Genomic DNA, 18,361 nt, shown 5'->3' with positions numbered 1-18,361 from the left:
TGAAACCTCCTGGATGCTAAAGTGTTAGGAACCATATATATCTGACTCGGGGTGGGATTTTTAACAACCGGTTCTGTGGGCGTGGCTTGGTGGGTCATGTGACTGGGTGGGCATGGCTTGATGGTCATGCTGGGTGGGCATGCTGGGTGGGCGTGCTGAGTGGTCATGTGATTGGGTGGGCGTGACCAACTTGACGTCACTCACGTCAAGGGGTGCCTTGCCTGCCTCTCCTCACTTCAAAGAGATACAATTTCCCTGTCTATTTATTTACTACTATTGAACATCCAAAATGCACTATTTAATCCTGTGCATATATATGCCATATGTATACATACATATTGCATAGTATAGTTTGTATAGGCACACAAAAAAGATACGTTATCTACTATATATACTGTATGTGTATGTAGACATACACAAACACACACACAGCTCTTCTAAAACCACACATTTAACCCCACTTACTACATTTGGAAAAACCCACCCAGAGTCCACTTTCTGCCACACATTTAACTATAACTCCTGTACATTAGAACTTCTGTACACATGCCTTTAGATTTACTTCCCTACCCTGCACATGACCATTAGACCCAGGAGATGTCGTAGATTGAGTAAAATGTGGTGAGGTACGCCCAGCACCAACAAGCAGCGAGAATGATGCGCTGAAGAACCAGCCCCAGTCGCTTCTCCATCCCCCGCTGTCACCATTACCTTCTAAGGCCAGGCGAGGGAGGGCAAGGGGCAGGGCCAGCCGGTGATGGGACAGGGAGCCACAGCGAGGGCCCAAAGAGCCTCAGGTGTCGACCACCCGGACCAGAAAATTACCTCCGAGATCCCTTCCAGCCCTAGATTGCTGTGCTATTTCAAAGAGTCTTCTGAAGCCAGGGTTTGTGTCCTTCCTTCCTCTCCTCCCTCTCCTCCCTCACTCTTGATGCTTGTTGGTGCTGGGCGTACCTCACCACATTTTACTCAATCCATGACATCTCCTGGGTCTAATGGTCATGTGCCTCCCTCCCTTCCTCCATCCATCCATCTATCTATCCATCCATCCATCCCTCTATATCTCATTCACTTTCTCCTCCCTCCCTCCCTCTCTTTCTTTCTTTTTCTTTCTTTCTGTCCCTTTCTGGCATCCCTCTCTCTTTCTTTGTCTATTCCTTTTTTCCTTTCTCTTCCTTTCTCTCTCCCTTTTTCTTTCTTTCCGTTTTCTCTTTCTTTTCTTTCTTCTCTCTCCCTTGCCTCTTTCTCTCTTTCTCTCTCTTTCTCTTTCTTTCTATCCCTTCCTCCTTCCCTCTCTCCTCCTAAAGCAGTGGTTCCCAAATTGAGTGGTACTGCCCCCTGGGGGGCGCTAAGACGCATGGGGGTGGTGGCAGGGGGCGCTAAGAGGCAAGGGGGTGGCAGAGGAATGCTGGAGGTGGGCACCTCTCAGGGCGCAATTCTGCCTGGGGCTCGGTCAGCCGCCAGTCAGCTGAGCATTTCCGCTTCTTGCCCGACTCGCCCCATCACCTGCGCCTGTGCGTACTGTACGCTGGCAGTCTCATGGATGCTGCTCTGTTTTGCCTGGCTCAGCAAACTTTCCCTATTTTTTTTAATTAAAAAAGCAGGTTTCTACTACTCCCCCCACCACTGCAACTGTAACTCTTTTCAAATCAGATGTGAACACACACATATTGTAAGTATTCTGATTTTCAGAGCAGAAATGGCAGAAGCAGAAAAATCAGAGAAGAAATGTAGACAATATACTGTAGAATATCTGAAGTATGGATTTATACCAGCACCATCAAACCAGCAACTGCCACAGTGCCTACATGTGAAAAAGTATTTTCTAATGAGGCAATGAAGCCTTCCAGACTGAACGAACATTTGAAGAAGGCACATCCTGACAAGGCAGTCAAGAACCTAACTTTTTTTCAATCACTTTGTGATGAATTTCAAAAGCGCCCAACACTGTCACACATGTTTTACAATGCTTCCCAGCAAAACACTGATGGTTTGCATGCATCATGCAACATTTCATTGCTGATTGCTAAGTCTGGAAAGCCACATACTATTGGTGAAGAACTCATCCTACCAGCCATTAGTGAGATTCTGAGTACTGTTTTGTGTAAGTCACCACATGATATAATTACGACAGTTTCTCTCAGCAACAATTCAGTGCAAAGACGCATAGATGAAACGGCTGAGAATGTGGAAGATGTATTGTGCAGCATATTACGGACAACAGACTTTGCATTACAGCTGGATGAATCAACTTTGCCAGGCATTGAATCTTTGCTTCTTGCTTATGTGCGCTTTATTAAAGATGAAAGTTTGATTCAAGAGTTGTTATTTGCGAGGCAACTAAAAACAGATCCTAAAGGGGCGTCAATATTTCATGTTGTTGAGCAGTTTTTCAAAGACAAGGAAATTCCACTTACCAACATACTTGCTTGTGCAACTGATGGAGCACCATCAATGACTGGTCGCTACCGTGGTTGTGTTGCTTACTTGAAAAAAGCAGTGCCAAATGTCTTTACCATTCACTGTGTCATTCATCGCCAACATCTGGTTGCAAAAAACCTCAGTGATCGCTTGCACAAGTCATTACACACTGTCATTACTGCAGTGAACAAAATTAAAGTACATGCTCTCAATGATCGACTGTTCCGAGAGCTCTGTGTTGAGAATGATGAAGATTTTGATCGTTTGCTGCTTCATACAGAAGTTCATTGGCTATCAAAAGGCAACTGTGAGAGATGATTTTACAAGCTTTTTGAACTGTTGTGGAGTTTTCTGAAGACAAGAATGCTTTGCTCAGTGATGAACTCAGAGAGATCAGGCATGCCATTGCTTATTTATCAGAACTGTTTGCAAAGTTCAATGAAGTGAATTTGCAGTTGCAAGGAAATGAAGTCAATTTTATTAAGGCCAAATCTGTCATCTCTACATTTATTTCAAAGTTAACTCAATTCAAGCACAATATAGGCCATCGCAAGCTATACCAATTTCTGAACTTGTCTGAGCTAGAAGAGAAAGGTGGGATACAAGATGATGATCTGCAATTTTTTTGTGACCATTTGGACATGCTGAACAAAGATATGTCTGAACAATATCAGGATCTTCTTTTGATGGAAATTCCAGATTGGGTGATGAATCCATTTTCAGATACTGAGGAAGATGGGGTAGTGGAAGAACAACTAATAGAGCTGCAAAATGATATTGAGCTGAAGCCAAAGTTTAAGAAATGATGCCAAGAGTTTTGGTTACAGAAGGAAATTTCTGATTGCTATCCTATGGACAGTAGTTAAGAAGCTCCTGTTGCATTTCCAACATCATATTTGGTGGTCATCCAACTTCTCTCCAAGCAAAGAAATCGACTCCAGATTACTGAACGTGGTGATTTAAGACTCCTGCTAAGTGACTTAAAACCAGACATTGGGAAATTGGTATCACTTCATCAAGCCCATCTATCACAGTAAGAATTTACTGAACAGTGAAGGAGTTGCTAAATTTTCCTGAGTTTACAAAGTTACTAGTTACTAAGGTTCTTGATAAATGACTATCAGACTTTGAAAACCTGGTATCACTGGATCACTTTCAACAATTTTGTTGAATTAACATTAACTAAAAAGATTTTTAAATTGGATTTTGAATAAATGTGCAATTAATTGTTACAGTTTTGAATTTTACTGTTACTATCTTCCTTAGTGGGTCATGCAAACTGTTATTCCGAATAATGCTATTTATAGGGGTGGGGGTGGGGGCACTGAGGATGAGTTTGTAGCATCAAGGGGGCGGTGGACTGAAAAAGTTTGGGAACCACTATTCTAAAACTAAGAGACCCACCTGAAACAAAAACTCCTTTGGATGAAACCGGCCATTTTACACACACACACACACACACACACACACACTTCCAACCAGCTCTCGTGCCTTGCCTCATTGTTTGCTTTTAGCGGCGGGCTGGTTGCCAAAGCACTTTCCAAGTGCCTGGCAGTGTCACTCTCCTCCCAGGAAACCCCAGGTGATTGACTGGGGTGCACGCACTGTGCTGGCGGCAAACTTGGATCGGTAAATCTTCCATGCAAGCAAGCCTCTCTCTCCGGGCAGCTGTGTTGATGAGGTGGACTTGCACAGGGAGTTGGAAGTGGCAGGCATTTTTTTTAGACTGTGCGTTGGAATTCCCTGCGGCAGAGAGAAAAGTGATGAAGGTTCTTCCCAGCTAGTCTCCCAGGGACCAGGCACAAATGGATGATCGCGCCCAGTCCTGCATTGGCCAAAAAGGTCAGCAGGAAAGACTTATGGGTCCAACAAAGGGGATGCAGGCAGGACTTCCTCCCCTTCTTCTTTTGGGGAGATTTTTAAACAAAGGGCTGGGAACTTCAAGCGAGGTGCGCACTACAGCCTTGCCCACCCCCTGGCAGCTCTGCCCTAGGCAGCGGTTTGGCTTTCCTGACCGCCTACGACCTTGCCTCCCTCTCATGGCTGGTGGCATAGGGAAAGGTGAGCTAGCCAGGGCTGAGCTGTCACTGTTCGGCTCCCTGCTAGTCCACATCTTGTCCCCTGCCCGGATTCTCGCAGCTACTGGGGAGCACGGGGAGTGACCAGGGAGCACGAGGCTATGCCGCCAACATTGCCCCTCTGTCAGCCACCCCTCCCTCACCGGGCCAAGCACTTTGACAGAGTGCGGGCCACTGCTGTGAGAATGGTGTGAACCCCATGGGCCGGAAGATAAAGCTGACGGTGGGGAAGGAAGATCCACTCTGGCAAGGCTTGACTGCCTTTCAGGCCCAGCTCTGGGCTGCCGCCTGCTCAACCTCCGCTCTGCCTCGGGTCCCGCATCAGTCCGTGACAAGGGGCCATGCTGCTTCCAGACCAACCCGGTCGTCAGATGGCAGAAAGGACAACCCTCAGGGGAGGCATTTTCTCTCATGCCCACATGGAAGGCCCTGTGGAAGTCGAAGCTCAAAAGGCAGCCGAGCCTTGCCGTGTCCCCCCCCCCCCAGTGAGGCAGCCCAGTGGTTGAGTGCAGCAAACCCAGTGTAGATCTTCCTTTCCCGCCGTCAGCATTACCTTCCAGCCCATGGGGCTCGCACCATTCTCATGGCGGCAGCCTGCACTTGGCTAAAGCGCGCAGGCCCATGGGCGGGAGAAAGAAGGGGCAATGGGGGCGGTGTAGAGTCATGCTCCCTGATTGCCCCCCGCTCTGGCAAGCAAGGACCAGCAGTTACGGAGAATCCAGGAGGGGAGCAAGATGCAGGCTAGTGGGGACCCGAGCAGCAATGGGTCAGCCCTGGCTCGCCTTCCTCTCTGCCACCAGCAAGCCAGGCAATCTGGAAGCCAGGGACGGTGCATGGGATGGAGCCATGGCACCGGTGGTGAAGCAAGCCAGGCAGGGACCATGGGGGGGCAGCTAGCTAGGCCGCAAGCACTGAGGGTAGTAGCAGTGGCCTAGGCTGGCCTGGCAGTTTGGACTTGACCAGGGCTTGTGGCGGTGTAGGTGAGGGTGGCGGCAGGACTTGACCGGGCTTGCTTTCAGGCTCAGCTCACTCACCCAGGGAGATCAGGGTAGCAATGGTGGGTGAGCAGGCAAGATGAGGAGTGACTGGGCAGGGCGGAGAGGGGTGGGTGCGGAGGAGCGGGGCCAGCCTGTGGCATGAATTGCCAGTTCTCTGAACTGTACAAAATCATAACAAATGGTACGCCTGTACCACTCTGAACTGGTAGAATCCCATCCCTGATCTGGCTGTCTCTCTTCACTAAATCTATTTTATTTTGAGCATTAATTTCAATTAGTACATATGGCCTCTTTGCAGACCACAAATTTACACAACTCTGCTCCATGCAGAGATCATTTGCAAGAAAGCGCAAATGAAATAAAGCAGACAGAAAAGAGTAGAAGATAGAAACAACATTTATTAAAAAAAACTATTCACATTTTATGCAAGAATTTTTTATTGCTAGTTATTTTACACAGGTGGTCCTCAATTTATAACTAATGACCATTCAAAGTTAGAACAGCAGTGAAAAAAGTGACAAACCTGTCATGCTCCTGTCAGAATCTAATTCCGAGGGGGAGGCCGAGCAGCTGACAGGAAGTGGGAGTGTGGCTCCATTGGCTGTGGAAGAAACTGGGGAAGAGCAAAGTCCGGTTGGGCAGAGCAGGGGAGAAGTAGAACAAGGCAGAGGGAATTCAGAGGAAGATCCAGGCCCGCCCCCTCTTCATCCTAGGGCACACAGAGAGGAATGGAGAAGGGAGCAATGTGAGTTGCATGGCTTATGGGGGAGGAAAGGGCCCTGATTCCCTTCATTAGCTGCAGCTGGGAACACAGTGTTTAAAAAGGGAGGTTGTGCACAGCAACTTGTTGGAAACAAATTGTGAGTTATCTGTTATTGTTGAGGCTTATCTGGGTTCCTGGAGTCTCCCCAACTGTATGTGTTTTGCTGGCCTTTCAAGTCTGGAATTCCTTATCCTGCCCTGTCAAGTTAATTACTGCAGCATGGTTTGTGTGGATTTTTATTTACATTTTATATGTACTTTGTTTTTGGACTGAATTTCCTCCACCTAAAGACTGTTCTTGGGAGAGTTTTTTCTTCAGCCAAAGGTAACCTGGACATTGGGGGCAAAGTTGGAGGTATGAAAGGGACTCTTCTTACTTATGTGACTGTGTTGCCTTTGTGCCACGCCCTGGGTCATCACATAACCAATTCTCACACTGTTGCAGCAGTCCCATGGTCATATGATCAAAATTTAGTTGCTTGGCAACTACAGTTGCATTGTTCCAGGGTGACGTGCTGACCATTTGTAATCTTCCCAGCCAGCTTCTGACAAACAATGGGGGAAGCCAGATTCACTTAATGATATGTGATTCATTTAATGACATGTGATTCCTTTAATGATTGCAGTGGTTCACTTAACAACTGTAGCATAAGAGGTAGTAAAATGGAGCACAATTCATGTGCCTTGCTAACAAGTACCTTGCTTAGCAATAGAAATGTTGAGCTCAGTTGTGGTCATAAGTTGAGGACTACCTGAACTGTTATATTGTTTTGCCTTTAATATAAAACAATGTGACACCAGAAAATATGCATGTTTAATGCAACTTTATCTTCTTTCTACAGGCCTAAAATAAAGCAACAGCTATGTCTACATCAGTGGTGGAATTCAATTTTTTTTACTACCGGTTTTGTGGGCGTGGCTTATTTGGTGGGTGTGGCTAGGTGGTCATGTGACTGGGTGGGTGTGGCTTGGTGGTCACGTGACTGGCTGCGTGGCTTGGTGGTCATGTGACTGGGTGGGTGTGGCCAACTCAATGTCACTCACATCAAGGGGTGCCTCACCTGGCCCCTCCCCTCCCAGCCATTCCTTGTCACCCAGCCTCAACTTATCTATAGTTCTGTAAAAATGTTGTTCACCTTTTTTGACTTTATTATCTGCATACTATAGATGTACTTTCATGGACCACTGAAGGGAGGAAATGGCTCACATGCTTTACTCAAGAGTGTGATAGGCTTTTAAGGGGCAGCCACAAAGAAAGGGGGACAATGTATTTTCCAAAGAAGCAGAATGCAAACAAGAAGCAATGGATGGAAACTGAACAGAGAGAAGCAACCTAAAACTAAGGAGAAACTTCCTGTGAGTGAGAACAATTAACCAGTGGAACTGCCTGTCTCCAGAAGTTCTGGGTGCTCAATCACTGGAAGTTTTTAAGAAAAGACTGGACAGCCATTTCTCTGAAATGGTACAGGGTTCACTCCAAGGTCCCTTCTAAGTATCATTCTGACACCTTTCCCAGGATTTCTATTCAGAGTTTGGCATCCTCAGTTTTCTTGCCTGAGCTGGGGGTTGGACTAGAAGACCTCCAAGGTCCCTTTCAACTCTTGTTAAACACATGTGTATTTTATGCTCTGGACTATTGACATTGAATGCATGTAAATCCTGAAAAATATGTGATAGCCCCGGGCAAAAGAAAGGCAGAAAAATCACTCTAGGTGTAGGGACAGTGTAAAATATTAACACATGATAAATAATGGAACAATTAAAAATAATAGCACAGAGTTTTATCTCTCTATCTCTTCCTATTTTTTCTTTTTTCTCTCTTTCCTTCTCTCTCTCTCTCTCTCTCTCTCTCTCTCTCTCTCTCTCTCTCTCTCATACACACACACACACACACACACACACACACACACAGAGCACTTAACAGACAAGCATTTTGGAAGCAGCTCCTTTAAATTTCTCCAAGGCTGGAGTGGATTCCCCCACCCCCTCTGTCAGACCGCACTCCTTCTCACTCCAGCACTTTGACTCACAAGGGGAAAGCGATACTTGCAGCGTCCATGGAGAATCCTTGGAGAAGTTTTTAAAGGACCTGCTTCCAAAATGCATTTCTTTTACGTTGCAAAAGTGCTCCACGGCTCGATTCATGCCTTTCTTCCTTTCCCCTGGGGAGAAAGAGGATGTGGGGAAAGGAAAGCTAGGAGAGCGATCGCAAGTGAACGACCGGGCGACTGGGTTGGGGGCGTGGCCAGCCAGGGATCGTCATCGGTTCGGCAACCCACACCAATTAACCGCTACCGGTTTGCCCAAGTAGGTGCGAACCGGTTGAATACCACCTCTGATCTACATATGCTAAGGTGGTGTTAAGCCTGGACTGTAACCAGGTGTAGTGGAAAATGAATAGCATTATTTTCCAGCATGTTTGCAAACTTTTTTTTAGTGCTTCTCTCTCGAGGTCAGGGGCGGTCAAACTGGTGGCCCATGGACCGGATGTGTCACATAAAGGCCACTCCCACCTCAGCTCTGCAAATGGTAAAAATGTCATGAAATGTCATGTGATGGCAACATGACATGGCGAGTTTGACATCTATGCTCTAGGTAGATAGAATAATTAATAACTCCATTTTTAATTTAGAAGAAGGTAACTACCACATTCTTTAGATAGGAAAATATTTCACTTCTAAATAATTTGTGATTTGGGATCCACTTTTTTAAAAATGAAAATATGCCAAATCGTTATAGTGAAGCTACTTCAAGAGTGAATCCTACTGAAGATGAATTGTTATAGAAATGATGACTTGTCTTTTAAATACCTGAACAGGTCTTATTTTCCTTTTCTGTCTTGTCCTATTCTCTGACCTCTTTCCCATTCATCATATCCATCCAGGTTTATTCCTTTCAGCTCCTTCTTCCCCCGTCTCCATCTTGTTCCTTGTCCCTTTCTTAATTGCTCGTTCTGCTGGAAAAGGGAAGGGCAGTTTTTGTGTACATCTGGGAATGGTTTGTTGTATCCGTATAAGGGGAAGATGGCATATGCCAATCCAATTATAGTTGAAAGTGGATTGCCTTATTTTACAGACAGTTACAGCTTTTTTTTTCTTTTGATTTTGTTCTGCTTTTTCTCTTTTTTGGCATGGGCCTTTTGACAAGAATGTGTTTGTGTATATATTTATGTATATGCCTGTGTGTGTGTATCAATGTACAAATATAACATGCATACAGGTGGTTCTCAATTTATACCATTTGTTTAATGATTGTTTGAAGTTACAGTGGCACTGAAAAAGTGATTTATGGCCGTTTTTCACACATACAATTCTTGCAGCATCTCCACGGTCACATGATCAAAAATTGGGCATTTGAAAACTGGTAGGTATTTATAACAAGTTGCACTGTCCTGGGTCTGGGATCATGTGATTACCATTTGCAACCTTTCCATCCGGCTTCCAACCAACCAAGTTAATGGAGGAAGCCAGATTCATTTAACAATCACATGAATCATTTAACAACTGTAATGATTCGCTTAACAACTGTGGCAAAAAAGATTGTAAAATGGGGCACAACTCACTTAACAAGAGCCTTGCCTAGCAACAGAAATTTTGGGCTCCATTATGATCATAAATTGAGGACTACCTATATATATTTGGAGAAAAGAATGTCTTCAGGACTGATTTCAACTTGATTTGAGAACTCTAGGCCTTGTACGGCATTTTTGTCTATATAAAAATTTCTTTATATCTATCTTGCGAGAATTAAATCTTAAATTCAGGACAAATATTTATTCAGATAAATGTAATATATGGTCATCAGAAATGCTCAATGGAAACCACATAAAGGCAAGCTGAAGAAAGAGTAAATAGCACTCAGTATTGTGGTACAATTTATTTTCTTTTTTCAAAAAACATTTAAAGTAAAGCATTCTTGCTTTTATTTTACAAAGTGGAATTAATATTGCTAGATGATTGATTACCAAACTTTCATGGGATTTAAATCCAATATTTTTTACATTCATCAATTTCTTTTTACCAATATTTTTAAAAACCCACATTTTTAAAAAAATGGACAAATGCCATAGGAAAAGTAGTAATCAGCTTATAGAAAAAAAGGGATTTTTTTTTCCTTGAATGTCTTATCTGAATGCTGAAGCCTGTCTCATATGCTGAAGCATTCATATGAATTTACAAGGCAACTTTCCTTGTTTTTGCTTAAAGATGTTTCACTTCTCATCTAAGAAGCTTCTTCAGTTCTGAAACAATTTTCAATACTGTACTGCTATGCATTCTGCTTAAGTGGAAATGATGATTACTCAAATTACATCAGATGGAGCTTGTTCTCATTTGAATCTATAACTCAGAATTTCATTGTGGTGTAAATTGATGAGAATCATAGTAGGCAAGGAAATCCAATGGAAATTATCCTCGTTGACTTTTAAAATCATTTATACTTTCATAATTTAATTGGTGAAAAAAATCTACAATAGTAGTAGTGCTTGAGAGCAATCACCATGAATTTAAATATTTTTTAAATAGATATTTGAATCAAACTTTGTTTCGTTTTCTTCATTCGCCATCTCATTATAAGCAGCTAAATTACTATGACATTATTTGATTTTCTTTTGAGTGGAAAAAAGGATTGTCTTTTTTCCCTTTAGAATATAATTTTCCCTTGATTTGAAATTTTTCTAGTGTATTTGCTAAAGAAATTTGCTGAAAGTATATTTTTCTTATCATAAGAAATAATTTAGGCTTTTTGTTTCTCTTAGGATTTCTTGTTACAGATATTTACTGTTTTTCGAATATTGATACGGCCAGAAATGTTTCCAAAAGATTGGACAGTCATGCGTTTAGTTGCTAACAAGTAAGATTTCTTAACTACAAATATAATCATAATATGGGTCTATCTTTATTGAAATTGTTCCTTATTGCTTTCTGTTTGCAAAATGCCAACAAAATTCATTTCCTTATAATACAAGCCAAGGAACTTTACAGCTTTTTTTAACCTAATGATCTTATTTGAGTATAATATAACTATTTTATTGTCCGTCTGTCTGTCTATCTATATTATTTATTATGTTTATGATTGGTAGTTAATGAGATCATAAATGAGACATCTATTTTATTCAAATTAAACCTTAAATATTTCCCATCCTCTAGTGAATAACAAAGACATGTATTAAACTGAAAATGTTTTTAAGATCAGCATGAAACAGTCCCATCAATAAATTCTAAGTTGGCATTCTCATGAAACAAAACTTTGAATATTGGCTATTTAGATAGAATAAAATGCCTGTCTGTTTCCTCAGGGTCTTCAACAAACTAGAAATTTTTTTTAACACAGTTACCTAAGTCTTCTATGAAAATACAGCACAACAAACTAACAAAATTTCAAAAAATACTCAAGATGAAAGAGGTGCGATCTAAATGACATCCACATTCAAATCAAGATCTTGATATAATTTGAAAAGATTTTGAGTTGGGATGGGGAAATGCCTAGACAGCTTCAGTTATTAATTTCTTCAGCAGTCATTCAACTTCACTTTTTTTTTCACTGAGTCAAATTATTTTAAATGTCTATTGTTTTTCCCCATTAGCAATAGGCTATAATCAATTCCTGCTGCTATTCTGTTAAGGCCTGGGGCAGGCAGTAAGGCACTGTTCTAATCAACAACAGTTACAATATTGGAATGTAAGTTACAAAACATTGTTTTCTGAATGAAATGATCAACCTTTGGGATTGTAGCAAAAATGGCTGCTTTAATTCTGACTGGAAACAAAACTCTGAGAACAGATACTGTACAAATGTTTGGGTTTTATAATACTATACAAGTGAACGTAAAAATGTTCTGCAGGCCACCATTGAATAATACTCATCATGCTTTCATGCTGATTAGATGTTAGTTCAATTATATCACTGCAATTAATTGTCTTTCCAATGTGTTAGCAAAGCATATTTATTAGGACTTCAGCGTCTACTTCTCCCTGATCCCTATCCCATCTCCCCAAATCCTATGGTATTTTGATCAAGTAGTGTATCTGCAGAATAATCCAGGAAGTAAGGCAGAGTTAATATTTGGATAAACACAAGAAAGATTTTTTTTTTGCAAAAAATAGATTCGCCTGAGAATGCCTAGGTATTTAAGTCTTTAATTTAATTATTCAAAAGCCCTGATGATATTAATAGCAGTCAATGATTTTGAACAAAAGGGATGGTTCTGCATTAGAGAGAACATAAGTTTTTGAATTTAAATTTCATGCCAAAAAGATAAAAAAGCAGTTGGGACAAACTAGCAATATGCTACAAAACAAACCTAGCGATACACTAATGTATTAACTAATTCTGTTCCATTCTTCATTTTGTGAGTTTAAGAAATATATTGAGAATATTTCATAGTCTTCACAGAGTGAGGTTCAAAGTCTGTATTATAAAACTTATAGACTCCTATTTCAGACAATTTTAAAGATTTATATTTGTGTATCTTTTTCTCTGTAAATTGTTTTTTGTATTAATAAAAATAACAAAGATATAAAACAATGTGTAAATTGCTATGTGAACAATTAAATATATAATCCATCTTTTGTTTTTCTAATAGTGTTATTATTACAACAGTGTTATATCTTTCTGATGCCCTTCGCAAAAATTTCCTAAATGAAAATTTTGATTACAAGGTAAGCTAGCAGTTGGTTTGCATTATTTTATGCATGTTTTTATTTAAAGTAATTGTGTAGCCTCCCATCTCAATAGCAATAGCACTTAGACTTATATACCACTTTACAGTGCTTTTACAATGCTCTCTAAGCAGTTTATAGTGTCAGTATATTGCCCCCAACAATCTGGGTCCTCATTTTACCCACCTCAAAAGGATGGAAGGCTGAGTCAACATTGAGCCTGGTGAGATTCGAACTGCCAAATTGCAGGCAACTGACAGTCAGCAGAAACAGCGTGTAGTACTGCATTCTAACTACTCCACCATCCCAGCTCTTAAATTAAACTCTAGATGACTTACAACCAATTATGAAGCTCTTTTTGTCAAATGTAAATTGTTTCTCCAGTTTAACCATCTTACCCCAGTGTATGTGTCAGCGGTGACAGCTATTCTGCACCACAGATGAGAAAATAAAAGTTTATGCCAAACCCTGGGTAGCTCCCAACTGATTTTAATTCATCTTCACAGCATCTACTTCCTTTTAACTGGGAACAATATTGGTACTAAGCTCTGTTTTTATAATAAGATATAATAATCTTTATAATAGGTCATATGCAATGCAATACAAAACAACATGTCTTTATAATATTACAATTTAATGTTTATAATAAGAGAGCCAGTTTTCTGTAGAGGTAAAGGTCCTGGCCTGGAAACAAGGACATTATTAATTTTAGTCATGTCTTAGGCATGAAAGCTGGCTGGATGATCTTGGTCTCTCAATCCAACACACCAAACAGGGATGTTTTCTGCAGGAAATAGGAGGAAGGAGTATTTTTATATTCACTGCCTTGAGTTATTGATAAGAAATAATAATGGTGGTATAAAATTCTAACAAATAAATAGTCACCAGTCATTTTTAAAACACACTGAGACATAAATAAAGTAACATTTACAAATAAGTGAAAGAAACAAAGAGGAAAAAATAACAAATTGTAATTCAAGAGGTTTCAAACACAGTAACATTTATTAGAAAAAAAATCAAAATGACATCGATATAAATTCATTGATGTTCTCATTATTGAATTACTTCATTTCAGTTGTTCTGTTCAAATATTTATTTTGACTTATCTATAAGTTGGTTAAATCCTATTCATTAAGTGAGTAAGTTAACAACTGCTATCCCTTTGATTATGCAGTTCTTAACTTATTCACTTGTTGGGTAGCACCGCGTCTGGCACGGAGGAGAGATCAAGTGTAGAGTTAGTTTGGAGTCCCTGAACAACTTGGGCTTGGATTGAAGGGCTTGGATTGAAGCACATTCCTTTTTAGTTCCTTGGAGTCTTATCTAGGAGTTGACTGTTACCAGGAGTAGGCAGTCAGATTGGGGAAATTTCAAAATTATAGGCAAAACATAAAAAAATAGATCAAACTCTGCATGTGGGGGATTGGTGATTGTGCCTGACATCACTTGATGAATCATATTTAACCAACTTATAGATTAGTCAAAATAAATATCTGAATTATTTTGTGTTAGGTATTTGAATTTGGTTAGATTCTATGTTTTAACTTAAAAATGAACTTAGGCATGTAAGTCTGTGTAGCTACACTAATATGAAACTCAAATACTTTGGCCACCTAATGAGAAGTCCTTCCTACTCTTAAGCGGCCAAAGTATTTGAGTTTCATATTAGTGTAGCCACGCAGATATTCTCACTGGAGAAGAGCCTAATGCTGGGAAAGATTGAGGGCAATAGAAGAAGGGAATGTGAGTGAGGTGGCTGGATGGAGTCACTGAAGCAGTAGGCATGAGCTTAAATGGACTCTAGAAGATGGGAGACAGGAAGGCTTGGAGGAACATTGTCCATGGGGTCACGATGGGTCAGACACAACTTCGCAACTAACAACAACAAGCTACACTAATAAATAGTCACTAATAGTATATTTAAAAGAAATGCAATGATAAAATTATTGTCTATTTGCAGATTTGGGATTCTTATTTTTATCTTGCTGTCATATTTATAAATCAGTTGTGTCTACAGTTAGAAATGTTCACACCTTCTAAGAAGAAAAAAGTACTAGAAAAGTAAGTATAATTGTTGGTTAAAAAAATAGAGAAAATCAGTGTGTGTGGCATTCATTTTTTTCTGTACAAAATGTTATTAAGATTGAAAGTTATCAAAACTATGTGAAATTTGCTGTTGATTATTATTGAGAGACAGAATTTTGTTTTTCAAGGCAGAATCGTTTGAAGCAGTGATAGGATTCTGCCAGTTCACACCGGTTCAGGAGAACCGTTTGTTAACTTTCTGAGCAGTTCTGCGAACAGGTTGTTGGAAGAAATCTCTTTTTCTCACTTTACATGGCTAATCCTGTCAGGAAGGTGTGCCTCAGTATTGTTTCTAGCCTAATCCTTATATTTATTGCCCTGCTTAAGTATTTTCAGCAACTGATTCTCCTACATTACAACTACTAATGGTTCTTGGCAGTACACCCAGACTAGCCAGCTTCTCTGGAGTTTTTTGTTTGTTTGTTTGTTGTTTGCTGGTACTTTGTTAGGGGCTTGACTTTTAAAAAGCTTTTTACACTGCTTGGGGCATATTTTTGGGGTGTAACTTCCAAGAGGCAGGATGCAAGCTTGGCACTCTGTCTGATTTTTTCACTGCCTTTCTGGGGGCATATGATCTTTCCTTAAATCTGGATTTCCTTAGGATATCTTGTGAGGTGAGTGAGATCAACTGATTAAGTGATGCAAATGGATCTAAGGATTGCTTCTCCTGGGTGTGATAGGGTGCTTTGTCATGTTGGGAGGAAATACTCCCCTGTTGGAGTTCTTCCAGCCAGGACGCAACAATCAGTGCTTTGAAGAAATAATTGAATAATGAATCATATGGTAACTGCCGGAAAGAAGCTTTTAATGACAAGGAACCAAGATGAGTGACATTCAGTAAGGCTTCTTGGCTAGCTAGAAAGATTGACATTCAAAGATGAGTTCATATACCCTTTCTGAGTTTTTGGTCTAAAGCTGGTTTGTGGTGAAGTTTAATTCTGTGCTTGGCAACGTTTAATCTTGTGTTTGTTGATGGGATAATTTTCCCTATTCAGCTTTGTTTGGAAGGAAAACGGTTAATCTCTGTTTCTGAAAATAAGCACGGTTGAGAAATCTGGCTAGTTCCTGTGTCTATTTGTTCTGGTAATTGATTTCACAAGGGCAGCTTCTGTAAACTCTGGCAATGAGCCAGACAGTTTTTTTTTTCTTCCCTTGTGTTTTAGTTAAAAAGGATTTAAAGATTTGTGATTTAATTATTTGTATTGTGTTTGGATTATTTGCTATCTCGTGTCTTCTTCCTCTATCTGGGGAGGGGGCCTCCCTTCAGTTAGTTCACTGAGCACAGGAGTCTCTTGTCTATGGGGATTCTCCACTCATCCAGGTCATGATTGTCCCAAAAGTGCTTTTTTCAAAAGCGTTGGAAGAAATATCCATCTGTTCAGTTCCAAGTGGGAAGAAAGACACTGGAAACATGAAGGTTGATTGGAAAGATGGTTTATTTTGGTGGACCACATGGATTTGAGGCCCTGGGCAGCTGACCAATTGGTTTGATAAGTACATGGATTTTTATACAGTTTATTCTACAGCATTTTGTAATTTAGAGGCTTGTTTTGTGTATTTTGTTATTTGATTTTAATTAGTTTTCCTGCAAAGGCTGGAAATGAGTTGGGGGTTTTAATCTTGTTTAATGTAATTAATCCTAGATGCTGGCTTCCTTGGGGTTTTGATTCTATCTTGAATGGATTACCAAATCTGCATTTTTAAAATGCAGTTTCTCTTCAGTTTCCTTGGGGCTATTAAGAAAGACTAATTCTGTTTCCTGCCTTTTTAAGACATGTTTCTCTATTTCATATTTAGGGAAATATAATTTTCTGCCTTTTTAATATTTCTCAAAATATTTTTTTTTTTGCCAGGGAGGTTGCTAACTTTCTACAAGAGACATCTACACTTTCTTGGTTTCCAGAAAGTCCAGTTGCCTCTTGAAAAAACACCTTTGAAAGAGACAAGAGTCTCTTTCATTGCTTCGGAGTGGATAAGGCACTGATAGTAAGATACAAAAAAAGGGTGTAAAAAAAAAGGGATGTGGATCCTTCAATTCATTTTAGTTTTCTCTCATGATAATAAGGCTTAGTAACATGGCACCAGGCTTGAAGTTTATTTAGAGATCTGTGGCATTTACTAGTTTTATTGTGATCCTGACAAGCTTGGGAGACTTGAACCTGGGTCCCCTATAATACTTTGTTGATTTGTCTCTTTAGCTCGGCATTTTGCAGCCCAAATATGCCCACCTACTTTCTGGAGAGCTTAAACCTCTCTGGTAAAGGGTTTCACTTTATGAGCAAGAGTTGGCTGCTGATAGTTATTGTTGCACTTTAACTATTTTAATTCCTCAAGGTGCTCTGACACCCTGCCTGATTTGTAATTCCGGGTTGCAGGTATTGCTGAATGGTTTAGATTTCCACGATGGCTGTGGCTATCATTGATCTTCAGTGTTTATTCCCACATTTGTGATCTAATGATTGGTATTTAGGGCAGGTTTTTTTGAAAGCAAAGAAGCTTTTTGTGTTTTTGTACAGGTAATCCTTGACCTACAACAGTTCATTTAGTGACCATTCAAAATTACAATAGCACTGAAAAAAGTGACTAATGACCATTTTTCACACTTATAACTGTTGCAGCATTCCCATGGTCATGAGAGGCTTGGCAATTTAAAGCTCCCCTCAATGTGAGTGATGTCAAGTTGGCCACAACCACCCAGTCACATGACCACCCAGCCATGTCTACCCAGTTGGTCATTAGGGCAGAGAACCAGATGTTAAATTATTTGTATCCCACCACTGATTTGAAGTACATTTGATTACTTAAGTATGTTTAATGGGATGTACCTGACAACATGCACAGTGCTCTTGAATAAATCTTACCTGGTTTACAGCACTTTGATTTAATGGTTATAGCTCACTGAAATTAATGGAGATAACTTGCAGGAAAATATCAATTCAAACCATAAGTAGAATGCACTTGTTAGAAATGATGAGGTATGTAATTAAATCTTTGTGTCAATGATTCCTATGGTTATAGAAAAAAAGTTGTTTATAACCGATACCACTTTGATTCTTTAGTAGTAAGAACATAAGGAGCAACATCAAACCATCTATAATATCTGCAATTGTCTTCCACAAATGCTTGTCCATTATTGGATGCAGACACAGTGTTTGAATAGTTCAGAAATATTCTTTCTGTGATGTGTTGTGGTTTTCTAGCTGCTTTTCATTTTCTGTTTTAATATTTTGTGAAAACATTCTGTTGGGTTTTTTTCTCTGTAATAACAAATTGCTTACTTGCTGCAAACATACAAAAAGTACGTTTTGTGATAAAGTGAAATTATTAATGATCTAATCTGATTTTTTAAAAATGTAAC

General features: G+C 40.2%; 1 protein-coding gene across 4 annotated transcripts in view; it reads left to right on the top strand.

Moving 5' to 3' along the window:
* Positions 1–18,361, top strand: part of DOCK4 (dedicator of cytokinesis 4) — a 368,535-nt gene that overhangs the window by 217,234 nt on the left and 132,940 nt on the right. For all 4 annotated transcript variants that reach the window (XM_087969279.1, XM_087969278.1, XM_087969280.1 and 1 more), the window contains 3 exons: positions 11,016–11,110; positions 12,843–12,918; positions 14,879–14,979. In XM_087969279.1, the coding sequence (XP_087825405.1) occupies positions 11,016–11,110; positions 12,843–12,918; positions 14,879–14,979 (272 nt within the window). The remainder of the gene's footprint in view (positions 1–11,015; positions 11,111–12,842; positions 12,919–14,878; positions 14,980–18,361) is intronic.

Source organism: Notechis scutatus, chromosome 6 (assembly GCF_049901735.1).
Source record: "Notechis scutatus isolate UNSWTSFEM ecotype Mainland chromosome 6, rNotScu1.2, whole genome shotgun sequence".
NCBI lineage: Eukaryota > Metazoa > Chordata > Lepidosauria > Squamata > Elapidae > Notechis > Notechis scutatus.
The sequence above is the reverse complement of the archived record's forward strand: the minus strand, read 5'-3'. Positions and strand labels throughout refer to the sequence as shown.